Below are 15,781 nucleotides of genomic sequence, written 5' to 3' on the forward strand. Positions count from 1 at the left end.
CACACAGTAGGCAATAAAAAAACTCTGAAGAATTGATTTTATGAAACTATAAGGTCAACAGTTCATTTAAATTCTTCATATTCAAATATTTAACTTCAAGATATTTTTCCCACCATATAACAGACAACTTTTTATAAACTGGAAAGTTATCTAATAGATTCACGAGACAGTACAGTTTAAATCTCTAATGAGGCAATATGAAGTTTATCTTAAATTTGGATTTATGTGCATGGATAAAGCCTCACATAATTAAAAACACTCATTTTACCAGCCTGCATAGAAATCATCAACATTGCTTGGGACCAACTTAACAAAACAGAAAAGGTGTTGCTTTCTAACAAGATTATCAATAGATACATTGTTACATTAGAAAGCATGGAGACAACTTCGGAGATGGATACAGGTGTGTGGGAGGGGACTGAAGCTTACATAACTTTGTAGGCATTCTTTAAGAGAAAGAATTAGGTACAGGGTCTTAGAAATGGATATGCGAGTGAGGAGCCCTGAAGCTTAAGCGGCAAGTCTGCTTCTCAAAGGAAGTTAGAGCAAAAGTGCGTTGGCACAGAGCAGGCATTTGAAACTTAAGATATTACTGAAGAACTTTGCATCCACCCTGGTCCTCTACATATGAGTTCCTCAGCAAACCTCTATTAGATACTGCTAACTGACCCATGACTTGTCTGACCCTAGAAAACAGGTTCTAATGAAGTTTTGCTGTTCAACCAAGAATGACACAGACTTCCAGTAAGGTCTTATCACTTTTATTGACTTTAATGATTATTGCTCATCTGCAAGAATTAATATTGCATTCATTAAAAATCATTCAATACAAAATAAACTTGTTCCTCCCAAGTTGCTCTCCACACGCTCCCTCTGATGCCAGACATTTTTCCAGAGTGTCCTTTGTTACATGGCTTGACAGAGACGGAGCCCTTACCTATTATTCCTATGGACACAGTAATAGATAAGGAGCAGGGGGCAGGCCAGCGGGCAGCAGGACCTGGGCCCCTTCCCTCCAGCAGAGCTGATGTGATGGATACCACTATTGGCCAGGTTACCTCCCCTAAAGGATGTGGTGTTCTGATTGGCTGGTTAAATGCCCTGGGAAAAAGGGCTTGAACCATTAACCTCTACAGAGAAGAAAGCATGGTCACACTGGCAAGGAGTGGAAAGGGACTGGGTGGGGAGAAACAAGAGAGGAAAGGGAAAAAAGTTTTGGCAAGACCACTGTCCCCTGCTAGGAAGTTGCAGGGTCAAAGCTTTCCTTTCTTATATTCCTGTTTTTCATGTCTGTCTCTCTGATCAATGGCAATAGAGAAATGAAAATTCCTAGTACCTAGCACTAATGCCTGACCCAACTTTGAAGGATCACAAGCTAGAACAAGTTGAGGATTTAGAATCGTGGATAATTATATACTTAAAGCTCATCTGAGCATGCAGAAATGCTGGTAAGCAGGGTGCATGGCATGGGAACACATCTCTCTGATCTTTGAGAGAGCCTCTCTGGGGATTCTTTCAGAGCACGAGCCAGGACACACCGATTCCTTTCTCTACGCACAAACTGCCCTTTAAGATCTTAGTTCATAAACTTTTTGTGACATGTGTCAATCAAAAGTGGTACCACTTCTGTAAAACTAATGTTATATGAGGCCTAAAGTCCCAGGCAAATTATACGGAGCTCGATTTCCCTCACCCTGGCCCAATTTATCCTTCCTCCTCCCTTTAAATATTTTAGGTTGCAGAAGCACAGCTGACCAGAAATTTGCCCTTAAAGGATAAATCCTAAAGAGAGAGCTCAGTGCTTTATACTGAGTAATGGCTCAAGAAATTCGCCTTCAGCACAAGCTGTATGGGGCAGAGCTGATAGAATTTGTTCTGGCCCCAGTTCATTAATGCTATAAACTATGGGCTAGAAACAGAGGGATTTATCAGAGTTTGGAACCAGCATTTCTCTAGACCCAACGCTGCACTCTTAGCTCCAAAGGTTCAAAAGAGAAACTGATAACTAGCCACCCAAGCAGTTCCTCAGTGTTAACACTAAACAGTTTTCTTACACTTTTTTTTGTACAACAGAAATAAATGCTATGGGACAAATTCAACTTAATAGTGTGCAGTCTTGTTAACAACTTGAAAAATGAGAAGGTCCGGTGGGAGTGGAGGAAGGGCTGTACTAAATCCAAGTGGGCCTACTGGATCTTAACAAGCAACACTCACTAGTCCACATCTCTGAACCAGACATGCCACCTTTACACAGGAAACAGGGCTTGGAACACATGGGGAAATCAACATGCACCACCTACATCTAACCTACCTGGCTAGTAGGTACCATCCCTGCTCCTCTGAAGAAGTGAAAGAGCACTGATTTCAACAGCTAAGAAATGGGCTCTTTTTAAGGCAATTTAGACATTGCAGATTGTTCCACATAGAAGGTACCTTAGCATTTCCTATTAATAAGGTACCCAATTAAGACTAAAGTCCCCAGAAACAGTAAAGAAAGAATCACCTTTCTGGGTTGGGAGAGTAAAATCCTTCTTTAGTGACTAGGGTGAGGAACCTTGAATCTCAGTTTCACCTAAAGAGCCATGAAGCAAGTTCCTGTGTGGTCTGCAGAACTTGGATAATGAGATGAAAAAATAAGAATGAAATTATGGGAAAAAAAAATCAACAGGAAAGGAATAAGAAGAAAATTAAAGTTATCTTAAAAAATCTCTTTTAGAGTTGTGTGGTTCATGTGGACTGGTCCTTGGTAATATGGTCCATTAGTATCTGTAAAGAAAGAGATTAACTGATTAGCACTTGTGTCTTCCACATGAGAGTTCCAAGAGAAGAATCAGAAACAGAGCACACTGCCCAGGGTCTCCCCACGGCCCAGGCTGGGATCTCTGCAGCCATTCCCCAGAGATCATTCTTCCCTGTGCTTCCACAGGGTTTGTGACAATGCCATCTCTGGCTTTATCTCCTGCTCCCTGATAATGTAAGTGGTTTTCAACCTTGAATATACATTAGAATAATCTGGGGAGCTTTTACAAAATAGGCTGGGCCCCATCCCAGATCAAGTGTATCAGAATATCTAGGGTGAGGCCCAAGCTCCAAAATTTTAGAAAACCCTTACTTCTTCACATCTACTACTAGACACATAATTTCTCTGTCTACTCTGTTAGTTTAGAGCCGAGTTCTTGCCCTTTTCAAAATCAGGTATAACACTTTATTTAAGAAAGCAGGTTAGCCTGCTTGGTTTAATACCGGAGAAAAGGGCTTTTCAGGTGCTTTCCCCCAAGTTACCTGTAATAATTGGGTTTGAATGGCCCATTTTTGTTGAGTCCCAGATATTTTGCTTGGTCATCTGTCAGCTCTGTCAGGTGGGCATCAAATGATGGCAGGTGCAAGCTGGCAACGTACTCATCTAGGAAGAACAAAGTGGCAGGGGACCATTTCAAACATGCCTCTCAGGGTATAACCTCCCCTTATTTTCATCTGAAGCTTTCTGAGAAAGAGGACAAGAGATGGAATAACTTTGAAAGAATCTACGACTCAAAATATTTGCTTAATAAAACAAACCAAGGCCGGCCCAGTGGTGTAGCAGTTAAGTTGGTGCGTTTCGCTTCAGCGGTCCTGGGATTGCAGGTTCGGACCCCGGGCGTGGACCGATGCACCGCTTATCAAGCCATGCTATGGCAGCATCCCATAAAGTAGAGGAAGATGACACGGATGTTAGCCCAGGGCCAACCTTCCTCGGCCAAAAAAGAGGACTGGCAACGGATGTTAGCTCAGGGCTCATCTTCCTCAAAAAAACAAACAAAAAAAAAACCAAAAACCCACCCCAAAGTTGCCTTTCTTGCAGGGTACTTCTCTCAGTACATCCAGAGTGCATTAAGAAAGCCATTTACCAGGGCGACAAAATGGGGTGGATTTGTACCTCCCATCCTTCTCTGGCAAAGCTAGCTTCACCTCAGTGGCCGACATGCCATGCACTACTTTCATCTTCCTTAACTGGATTATAGTCAAGTTAAGAATCAAAGTGGATGCCAGTAAGCGTAAAAGAGCCCTGCGTCATTAACATTTATTTAGGATAAGATCCATAAAGGCCTCAAATCTTAGGATCATGGATTGCTAAGGCAGCTGGCACAAATCCATTACTTTTCCACAGATAAGCTTCCTGGGCTTTACCTTTATGAATATGATTTTTTTTAAATAAGCCAATCTGAGGTATGCTGTTGGAAGGGATGAGAACAGAAAGATTTTTAGCTTTAAGCAGACAGGGATTTAGATGGGAGATGGGCACCACTATTCAGAAAGGTCAAGAACTAGAGATGATGTATTATGTCACATGAATACAGCACAGTTGTCTCCTGGAATGACAGGAGGTTGTTTGCATATCTACACAGAGGATGGACAATAAAACTTGTATTTGTTTCTGTTTCTCTCCTTTTGGTCCCAGGCTGTACTCAGTGGTAGTAGGAAGTTTACTGAACTTCATAAGGCTACTTAGAATAAGAACATCTACCCTAAACCATCGTGCTAAGAACTTTTACCCATTAGCTGTAACTCTTACTACAATTCCACAATGTATGCAGTATTGTTTACTTTACTGATAAAGAAACTGGGGGTCATGGAGATCCAAAAACCACTAAGTGCTAGAACAGGGATTAGAACTCTGACTCTAAATCCAATGGTTTTCATAATATTCATTTTACCAAACCATGCAACACTCTGGGGAATCAACATAGGTTTCTACTGTTTTTCACTCACCCATTTTCTTAGGAAGCAAGTATACATCTTGTTTGTATCGTCCCTCAGGCGCATTATAGAGTTCTATCAGTGCCAAAGCCTAAGTCAGGAAAAGAGGGTCAGAAAACGCAGAAACACTCTGTGACAGGGACATAAAAATAAAACCAGACTTAACAAGTTCTGGGGTCTTGGGGTAAGTACTGTAGTGATCTACCATAGTGATAGCACCCAGAACTTGGCCTGTAATAAATGCCAGCATACGTCATAAGAGGATTTGTTGGTGTTTTTGTTTAGTTCCAGATAAAAGAACAGACTAAATACAACTAAGCTGGAACACTATATTCTCAACTAAAACAGCCAACTTAAAGGGACACAAATACTGACTCTGCGTGACTAATGACTCTTTTCTATATTTGAGAAAGCCTAAATCTTGACAACTTGTGATCTGAAAAAAGAACAGGCTGATAAGAACATAGCAGGGCGCACTCTCATGGGAATCTGATCTTGGCCCAGTTCCACTAATCTTAATGCAGGGTAAGCAGGCATTCTGTCACATACCTGTGTTGTAGCTGTGATGGACAGAACGAAGGTGGGAACTGTGGAGCAGCTCAGATTCAGCAGACGACCCTAAAAAAGTAAAAGAGAGCCCTGGGATGAGCTGTGTTATCCCTGTCTCAGATCCCAATGTCATATAAGTCAAGCAAATGCAGACATAAACTTTATACCCCTCGAGGCTCAGTTGGTAGAGGAAGAACTACAGTTCCAGACTAGGACTCTAGGTCTATTTTATTTTCTGTAAGTCAATCTGAGTCTGACAAGCTGAAGAATCAGCTGTAGTCAGGAAACAGTATGTTACTTAGTAAAAAGTACATATTTTTTGAGTGACTCTATTTTGGGGACCAGACCATTTGAGAAATATCTCTCTATCCAAAGACAGAGTTCAGGTGAACATAGGCCCAGTATTTTTTCCTGTCTCCCCTCTCCCCCACGGATCTAACTACATTGCTGGTGCTGCACTGCCAGAGCCCTTCTGTGTGTGTACCTCTGCCAGGAGGACGACACGTTTGCCATCTGGCCAGATGACATGGTCCACCTGAGAACGTACTCGCTCCCATGTCAGCTCTGGAGTGCGGAGGCTGGTCTGAAAGGAAGAGAGCACAGCTGACTATGGCTATAAGGAAAAGAAGAGAAAAAAGGCCTAGCAATAAATGAACGAGAGAAGCCTTACCACATCAATTTCCGTGTTGGAGTGGCCCATATTGCATACAATACAACTGTTTTTCATACGGTCCAAGTGCTCCCGCGTCACTACATTCTTATTTCCTAAAAGTAAAGGAGAGTGGCTGAAGAAAGAGCTGCAGGGGAACAAAGGTACCAACTGGCTTTCACTTAGAACATGGAAGAGAGGAGGTCTGCTGGCATTAAAGAGCACGTATACATTGTGAGAAAAGAAGTGTGCATTGTATAACGGCTCTTTAGGCTCAGTTAATTGGTTTTAAGATTGAGTAGTATAAAAAGCCAGCAGAGAAAAACGCTCTTTGTTCTGGAAAACATGTTAAGGTTCTGATAGATTACTCTAGTTCTGAGACTTTTACACTGAGCACAGGTCTCACCTGCTTTATATGAAAGTCAGTCAGACCACTTTCAAGATTTAGCCCCAGAGTTAACACTCCTCCACGTACGCAAAGCATTGATACTTACCTGTGCAAGTTATTACGACATCAACTTGCCGGATGACTTCATTTAGCTTTACCACCCTGAACCCATCCATGCTGGAAGAAAAGGAAGGAACACTATGAGCAAAGCAAGGAAGCAGTGGGACAGAAGCTGGTCACAAAATGAGACAAGTAAATTCCCTTTTAAAGTCAGATCCAATGCTACCTCACAGGGATGATAAGTGGGTAAGCTGTGCTAAACTATACACACTGCCTCTTCAGACTCCCCGAGACTCCATCCAGGAAGGGAAAATGCCAAGAAGCTCTAGGAGTGCCCTGAGATTACAATGAGGGAATAGAGCAATCCTAGCCTTTTCCTCCTTTGAGAGATTTCTGCAAGGAATGGTTAATACAATCAATCATGAACGCTCAGAAACATAAAGTACCTGGAGTAAATCTAACAGTATTACTAGGCCTGTGCTTACCAGGCCTGCAGAGCACAGATGGGGTCGATTTCTGTGATGTAGACAATTGCTCCGAGGGCCTTGAGAGCAGCACAGCAGCCCTTTCCCACCTGCAGAGCATAAGAAAGAAGAGAGGTTGTCAGGTCCATGAAGGCCTGGGTATTGGGATTGGCAGGCTCTTTGGGAGATGGGAATTAACCTCCCTGAAATCACCCCTCATTTAGAGAGCCCTTGCAGGGATGCTCCAACCCAAGCAGAGCAGAAATAGATCCAGATCATGCTGTGACCCTTGGTCAGAGGGGTGACTTAGCAGACAATCTCTATTTCATAGCAAGGGCTGGGGCTTGGGATAGCAAAAGAGATCAAGGAAATACAAGTGTTACCATTAGGGAAACAAGACCAAGGAAGAGCAGCTATAACCTCTAGTTTCTTATTCCAGAAAACCTGATAACTCTCATTTGAGATGCTTCTAACTCAAGGACAGGCTAGCAACTCAGGAAATTCTGTGGGTCATTGTTGATGACAATAAAATCTCTTTCACCTATTCTAGTTTAGAGATAATCAACTACATGCCACTTTGAATTCCACCCTTCACTCCATAGCAAGCCACTTGTGGAGCTAAAATGCTACATATTCACTTGAATTAAGTCTCATAAAAGTTTATTGTTATAATTGGGGGGAAATAATGCCAACATTCCATTCCACAAGACAAAGTGATGAAATGTGAAAATGCAATTCATTCTGTATGTCTCTATTCATAAATCTGAATAATGGACTTTTGCTATTATTTTGAGATACATTATCTAAAAGCATATTTTAAATCCTGCATCAGTGACTCTACACTGACGGCACAGTCTCCTTTGCTCAACATTTCTAATAAGTCTATGAAAAGACAGACACTGAGGCCCAGCTATTTACCTCACCATAGCCACACACCACCACTTGTTTCCCACCAAACATCACATCTGTGGTCCTCTTCAGGCTGTGGAAACAGACAATGGCTCAACTCAAACATTATTAGCTCAAACACAGTCCCTCATTAGCTCAAACACAGTCCCTCTGCACAAAATTACAAGTGTGAGGCAATGCTCCACAAGAGCTCCACCTGGACGTTGGCTGCGCTCTCTATGAAATGGACCCCTCTGACCAACTTTGAAAGCCAAAGGAAGACCAGGGCATAAGACTGGAGTGATATCAGACTAACATTGCAACCCAACCCAAATCCACCCGCTATATGTTTGAATACCCACACATTTCAACCTACCCATCCAAAATGGATTCTCGGCAGCAGTACAAGTTATCAAACTTCTGTTTGGTAACAGAATCATTGACATTCATGGCTGGAACACAGAGCTTCCCAGCTTTGGAGAGCTGATACAACCTAAAGGAAGAAGAAGCCACAAAAACAAATAAAAACAAAGTTAACTGGTAAAACATACTACATGGCAAAATCTGCCTAATGCTCTTCAAGCTCCATGCTGCCCTCCCCAGTCTTATTTATTGCCCAAGGATATTAATAAACAAAATTATTTCCTTGTCATCCCTCCTCATTTCTTTTCATTTTCTCTCCATCCCCTTGCCCCACCCCCCACCCCCTTTTTTGGAAGGAAAAAAACTTTTTCAATTGAAGAAATTTACTTCTCTTCCATAAAAGGGGATGTATTTCCTTAGACCAGTACTTTCTCAATCTTTAAAAAACCCCTGCCTACTTCTGATAAACCAAGATCATCAATGATTCTGACATGGTTCCCTAATTGTGTGTGAGCACATACAATGTGCCCCCAACTGAGAAACACTCTTTCAGATATCTTTTAGGTATTCCAACAAGCCAAGAATATTTTGCCCCCAGTTTTACTTTTTGTAGTGTACATAATGTATAGTTTTACAATAGGATTCTTTTTCATATTTCAAATATAAAATTATAATACAATATTGAATACAGATTTTAAACTCACTCCCTACCTCCCAACACTGGTTGAGAATCTCAGTGGAATAAGTGGGAGAGGAAAATGTGTGAACTAGAACCTGAAATAACTTCCTTTTAGGGTCTCCTTGATTTTTCAAAAGTAAAAACTCAAAAGTTTTATCTAATGAAGATAACTCCCATTTAGTTACTGCAAGTGTGAAACACAGCACTAGAACCTAACAGAGACCGGAAGAATTTGCTGAGGCAAGGACACAAGGGGCAGCTACTCCAGAATCTGTTACCTGTGAACACCAGTCACGCTCTCTTCCACAATGCCTCGGATCTTCTTAAACACGTTTGGATACTTCTTATAAACCCAGTGGGTTAAGTCTCCCCCATCATCCAGGATCTACAGAACAGCCAGAAGACTTCTATGGGCATTCAGGCTGCTAGAGCTGGGGGGAACTTTGAGCCCACTTTCTGTACTAGTAAGAGAGCCCTGTATTTTGGAAGAGCACTCCTCAGAGCTCCTTAGAGCAGGTTTAGACAGTGGAAACACAGTCAACTTTGTTGGTGTAAGATGGTTAAAAAGATTCCTAAGTTTGTTCTAGGCTATAGCGAAGAGTATTAGGCTAATCACACGCTCATTTTTATTCCAGCATCTTGAAATATATAGCCCCTTTGAATGCAAAAGTAAAGCTGGGGCAGGAAGGAAAGAATTCAGAATCCTACTCCAAAGAGGTACCACATCATTTCTTTCTATACCATTCTGCTATGTTTGAGCCACACATGTTCAGTTAGTCTTACCCTTCCCCCACCTTTCTGTTCAGTATTCAGACCCATTCTGAATAGGTATCAAGCTAAACACTTTGCAACAAAGTTAAGTGCATAAGACCAAACATCCAAAACATATTTAGGGAACCATGCTTTGAGGGTGAAAATGGAAACAAATCTATTGTCAAAAGTGTAGGATGAATATGCATTATTACCATGTTGGCCTGCCACCCATCCATGTTCACACAACGGTCAATACACCACCAGAAGTCATCTTCTGACTCGCCCTTCCAAGCAAACACCGCAACTCCTGTAGAGATGGAAAGAAATCAGCTGATTCCTCCTTTGGGGAGTGTCCTATACTAATACCACTTTCTGAAATCCACGTGAAGAGAAAAAGGCTACAGAAACAATGTTGGAAATGAAACAATTTAGGATGGGCAAAAGTCAAAACAGCACCTTTAGCTCAGAAATTGGTTATGAATTTAAGGGATTTTTGTTTTTGCAAGTATTTTGGAACCTTAAAATGTTATTCTCTTTGTCCAGTTTTATACTTGGAACTCTATCCTAAGCAGGTAAATAAAGTGGGAATCAAAACAAAGTTATTCACTGGAACATTCTTTATATTAGTAAATAACTTGGAACAACCTAAATGTTCAACATCAGGAAAATAGTGAAGTAAAATCACATGGCCATATCACTGAGTATTATAAATAATGCTGTCCAAGTCTTCAGTGACACGAAAAACGACTTCTGAAATGTTATATTTAGGTTATAAAATCGTATACATACTGAGATTTACTTCATCTCTGTAAAAAAGTGAACAGAAAAAAAGAAAAATATGTCAGATATTATCTCTGTGTAGCAGAATTATGTTTCTTTGGGAACCTCCTAAATTTTCTGCAACAAACACCAGAAAAGAGGAAACAAGAAAAACAGAAGTGTTATGAAGTTGCTTTCTGAGGATCCTCGGAAGATGGGAGATTCTTAAAGAAACTTCATGGTGATTTTCTTCTGAACTTTTTTTTTTTTTTTTTTTTTGGCGAGGAAGATTAGCCCTGATCTATTGCCAATATCTGTTGCCAATCCTTCTCTTTTTGCTGAGGAAGGCTGGCCCTGGGCTAACATCTGTGCCCATCTTCCTCTACTTTATATGTGGGACGCCTGCCACAGCATGGCTTGATAAGTGGTGAGTAGGTCTGCGCCCAGGATCTGAACCTGCGAGCCCCAGGCCGCTGAAGCAGAGTGCGTGAACTTAACCACTACACCAGCGGGCTGGCCCCTCTTCTGAACATTTTAATAATAAAAATTGTTTTACATTTAATTGAACTTACAAGTAGTCCATATATTCCAATGCAATATAGAATATCAAATTATCTAATGAACTATCTACATAGAAGGCACTTCTTGTGTTCTCTCAAAAGTGATGGGACTTTTGGTGAAAGGAGACCAGCTGAGTGCATATTTACACAGCTCATATAATTTAATATTCTTCCTTATTCATTTAACATTAGAATTGGGCACTTCCTCATGTAAGTAGATTCTTTTCAAAGATCATTTTTATGACTATATAATATTCCATCATGGATCCAGACCTTAATTTTTTATCCATTTTTTCTTGTTCATGTTTTTATTATCCTCCAAATTTTACAGCCCCTAGACATCCATGACACTATTAATTTTGATACATAAAAATTACGTTTAGATAATGATTTTGAGGCAAAGTTGGTGAAAAAAGCTGAACTTACCAGCCTCAGCCAGTGCTGCAGCCACTTCATTCTGAGTGGAGTAGATGTTGCAAGCAGACCAGCGGCACTGAGCCCCCAGGGCACAGAGCGTCTCAATTAACACCTATATAGATGTACAGGAAGACAGGGTGAGGAAGCGGAGGGCCAGACAGCAGTGGCATATAAGAGAAGAATAACCAGTAACTCTGCAACAACAAGTGTTACACTGGGGAGTTACAAAAGGGTATAATCCAGATAGGTAGCACATTGGTCTCTAACTTCACCCCAAAGATATGTTCCTAAGTCTTAATAACATTTTTATAACAATTGTATTTTCACAAATCTAGATCTCTCTAAGTCAGGTTTGTTAAAAGTAGGTTATACTTATATAAACAAAGTAGAAAACCCCATTATTGTGTTACAGGAAGGTGCCACCTAACAGTATTTGGAGGTTGGATAGATAGGGAAGGAAAAGCAAGTAAAAAAAAAAAAGTTTCTTTTTTCCCCTCATCAGATAGTCCCTCTCTTCTCTCCCAACAAACTCACCGCTGTCTGGGCTGTGATGTGTGTACAGCCCACTATTTTAGCACCAGCCAAGGGCTTCTCCCCCTGAGCACGTTTCCTGAGTGAAATCAGAGCAGACATGTCTGTGAAAGAACAGAGGATTTGAGCTAGGTCTGCACTAGCAATATCAATTCCGGCCCCAGCAACATCCAGGGCTGGTCTGGATCTGTTGAGAGATGGTGAGATAAGGTAGAAAAACTCTAAGCATATTTCTGCGATGACTGGCAGCTTCAACAGCAAAACAACAGTGGGGAGTTATCATATATTCACTTGAGATTTCTGTCTTCCTCTACTGTTTCAGCCTTATATGCAGAGGACTGAACGGAGAATGATGTAAATTCTTAAAACTGATCAAAATGAAGGGTGCATCTCCTCATTCATCTGGGAGGAGAGAGAAGTAGTTATGGCATTGGCTAATGGACTCCTATAGATAATCATCAGACCAGGAAGAAGACTTGAACCTCAGCAGAAGCCACTTGCTTCTGTTTTTCTATGCTGGCTAACCCTATTCTGTCAGTTTGTTTGGTTTCTGTACTCCTTCCTAGTATAGAACATGCCTTCCATGTGAAAGCAACAAGAGTAAAGAGATCTAACAAGAGTGGAGTGGGGTGGAGAAACCAAGATTTAACTGACTGTCAGTCACTTTTACTCTTGCTCCAGCAGAGGGTGCTCAGGACCAAAGAACAAACGAGACCCTCAGTCACCACATCCTTAGCTGAAAACCCTCCCACATTTGCTGCTTCTGGGAAATCTGGGTCTCTGCAATTGGCAGCTATGGTAAGATCCCAGAGAACTAAACACCATGTAGTAGTGATCCAGGACTTGCTGACTCTGCAAGTAGATCTTTGAATATGGTGTCATGGGGGAGGAAAACGGAAACTACTCTGTGTAATTACCACGTGCTGAGAAGAGGAAGCAGGGTGAACAAGAATCCTGAAGCTCAAGCTCTATACACAGGGATCTGTTTATACAAAAGTCCAGGATACTGCATGTTCCCATGAGACTTTCAAGTTGGCTTTTAAGTCTTAAGTTGTCTGTGGATCTTGATGACCAGCAAGTGGGCTGTTTCTGGTCCCCGACCCACTCCCTTTCTTTACCTTGCTCTGCAATCTCAATCTCCCGGCGTCCAAATTCCGCCTGCTTGATGTTCTTCACACAGAAATTGCTGCTGCCCTTTGAGTTGGTTTGCTGTTTCTCTCGGGGGGAAACCTCATCATCAGAGCTATCTGTGTAGGATGCAGCTAGAGCCAGGAAAGAAAGAAACGAGGACAGGAAAACCTCAATGGCCCCAACTCCACAGAGTGCAGTTCCCAAGGGACTCTCATTTAAGTTAAGCGAACACTCTTAATTGGAGCCACGTTTTACGTCACTCTCAGTTCTGCTCCTCCAAGGTCTAATAGGTAGTATAAATGAAACTCTTGTGGATCTTTCAGTGCTGTGGCCATTTTACCCACCCTGATGATACTCTGCCATTAGTGCCTGTGATAAAGAGCTACTGATCCCAATCCCACGCCACCTCTAGTGAATCCCAGATAATAGAGGTACTTGGTCCCAACCTGGACTGGAACCAGACACAGCAAAAATGGAAGAATAATTTAGGTTACGTAAGGAATGCTATTCTATCGATCACTGGTCTCAAACTTCAGTATCTATCAGAATCACGTGGAAGGTCTGTTAAAACACAGATGGCTAGGCTCCAGCACCAGAAATTCCCATTCAGTAGGTCTCAGATGGGACTCAAGAATTAGCACTTGTAACAAGTTCCTAGGTGTTGTTCATGCTGTTGTTCACTTTGAGAATCACTAATATGCATGAAAGTGGTAAGACAATCTTACAAAGGATTTTATACTAGGTTGTGCTCAAGGAATATAGAGATTGAAAGAAATGACACAAAAGGTGAGCAGCTCTGGTTCTATTGCCAGCCCTGAGATCACTCAAGACGTTCAACTTTAAAAAGCAGTTTCTCATAAAAGCTAACAATGTCCTTTTACATAGGTATGCAGGAGGATATACAACGATCGCTCCTTACCTCTCAAATCACTTCTTTCCTCTCTGAATCGAGTATTTCCCTGATCACTATCTCTGCCAGTGCATCAAGTCTCTCTTACTGACTTCTACATACTAGCTAACTCAAATACTTCTGTCTAGCTAATACAAATACTACTAAAAGTATCTATCCTACTAGGACAATTTAAGTATATCAAAGAGCTTTAAAAATGCTCTAATAGGTTCCCATAATACATGGCCATCAACATCTTTGAAAACTTCATCAAACTTTCTTCACTCACTCCACCTTTCTTCCTCTTATAACTCAATCTTTCACAATTCTTTCTTAGCAATAATTAGCCTGCTTGTCAGCCACCACCTTTTGTATCTGTCACTCTAAGACACCTTTTCATCTACAATAGCCATTATATTTGCAACATGCCCACAGTGAATCTGCATATTCATTTATTTCAGTATTTAACCCTGTATACCATCATTTGCTCCTGTCTGCCTATCTTGTCTATATTGGGTTGTCAGTGGAGGGCAGAGAATAAGTTTTTAAAATTTGTTTACTTGTTTGTTTTATTACATTCTTGTACTTCAAGCCCAGTCCTTAATGTTAATAATACAATGCAAACAATATTCTGGCTGGCAAAAGATAATGAATGACTTTTGGTACAAATCTCTTTGCTGACATTAACAGCAATCTATGACCTTGGGCAAGCCTCAATCTTTTAACAATGTTTCCTCAGTTGAATATTGAGGGGGGGGTGGTTTAGATGCCCCTGTGTTCAGTGTTGTGTTCCTCCAGTACCCAAATCCTAAGATTTTATATCCTTTTCCACATAAATTTTCTAATATCCCCTCTAAAGTTGCAAAGGGCACAATTCAAATCAGAAAAAAGACTACTTATATAGGGTTAAGATAAGAGAGAACTAAAAAGAAACAGAGCTGGAGCCACATTATAGTAGTTTGAATCTTTCCCACTCCAGAGGTTAACAGCAGAGGGTACTTCAACATAAAGGGTAACCTAGTAAATGAAAGGAGCCAAAATACTAATTTTTATTGTTACAATTCAAACAGTCTTGGAGACAAGAAAGGAAAACACAGGTGGCAGGTGTATCCTATACAAAAAAATTAGAAATTATGCTTCCAAAGTACACCTCTTTTTCAAGGCCAGTTTTGTCAGCCAGAATACCATTGATTTTCTCCCTTTGGAATGTGGGCAGATAAACGTGGGAATGGGAACCAACCCAGTACTACCAGTCGGGCACCGGCCACAGACCACACACAGAGACAGTCAGAGAAAGCAAGTCTCAAGATAACAAAAGCTTCCCCAGCTACAAGCCTGACAGGGAACATTCGCACTAATTATCAGCTTTCAGCACAAAGATGAGCAATCCTGACATGAGGTATTTTCAGATTCTGCATAAGTGAAGAGCACTGGATAGAGAAGTAGCTTAAGGCTCTGGAACAGGGAAGAGAGATCAGAGAGGGCATGAAGTTCACACTTACCTGAACTGTAGCTGTCAGTGGAAGACTGAGAGATGGAGCGAGACAAAGATCTTCGGCCAGTCTTGGTGGGGAATTTGGTGAACTCTTGCATGTCATCAGCAAACTGGATCTGCTATAAGAGGAAGACAAAAAGTTAAAAACTTACAACTAGGATTCTACGAAATGCTCCATTTTTAAGGCCATACATTATCTTCCCTAAAAGCTAATGTTATCATGTGGCTCCTACTAAGCCAGCAACTCTTCCACCAGAAATGACGGTGGGGAAAGGCTACTCTCTGACTCCTCCCAAAATTCCAATTACTGTCTCTTCCCAATTGTTTCAGCAGGAATTTTTTTTGGGGGGTGGGGGTGGGGAGGGCATAAGCTCCAACTTCTTTTATCCTTCCCACATTCCATAAAGTTTTCTTTTCTCTTATAACCTTGACACATTAAACCCTTTACCCTTCCTCCCACCTCTATCAA

The 15,781-nt window shown here is 41.3% G+C and overlaps 1 protein-coding gene across 2 annotated transcripts in view; it reads right to left on the minus strand.

Moving 5' to 3' along the window:
* Nucleotides 1–745: 745 nt before the first annotated feature.
* Nucleotides 746–15,781, minus strand: part of AHCYL1 (adenosylhomocysteinase like 1) — a 38,423-nt gene continuing 23,387 nt past the window's right edge. Inside the window, exons 2-17 of one of the 2 annotated variants that reach the window (XM_014780052.2) lie at nt 15,320–15,428; nt 12,916–13,059; nt 11,801–11,901; nt 11,276–11,378; nt 9,743–9,837; nt 9,056–9,162; nt 8,112–8,228; nt 7,766–7,829; nt 6,869–6,957; nt 6,430–6,500; nt 5,957–6,051; nt 5,771–5,869; nt 5,287–5,355; nt 4,750–4,828; nt 3,283–3,403; nt 746–2,766 (exon numbers count right to left, since the gene is read on the minus strand). In XM_014780052.2, the coding sequence (XP_014635538.1) occupies nt 2,760–2,766; nt 3,283–3,403; nt 4,750–4,828; nt 5,287–5,355; nt 5,771–5,869; nt 5,957–6,051; nt 6,430–6,500; nt 6,869–6,957; nt 7,766–7,829; nt 8,112–8,228; nt 9,056–9,162; nt 9,743–9,837; nt 11,276–11,378; nt 11,801–11,901; nt 12,916–13,059; nt 15,320–15,428 (1,470 nt within the window). In that variant the 3' untranslated portion in view covers nt 746–2,759. Of the gene's footprint in view, nt 2,767–3,282; nt 3,404–4,749; nt 4,829–5,286; nt 5,356–5,770; nt 5,870–5,956; nt 6,052–6,429; nt 6,501–6,868; nt 6,958–7,765; nt 7,830–8,111; nt 8,229–9,055; nt 9,163–9,742; nt 9,838–11,275; nt 11,379–11,800; nt 11,902–12,915; nt 13,060–15,319; nt 15,432–15,781 lie in introns of both variants that reach the window. The other variant, XM_004420703.3, reaches the window with a different exon arrangement.

This window comes from Ceratotherium simum, chromosome 2 (genome assembly GCF_057802395.1).
Source record: "Ceratotherium simum simum isolate JZ-2026a chromosome 2, ASM5780239v1, whole genome shotgun sequence".
In the NCBI taxonomy this organism is placed as follows: Eukaryota; Metazoa; Chordata; class Mammalia; order Perissodactyla; family Rhinocerotidae; genus Ceratotherium; species Ceratotherium simum.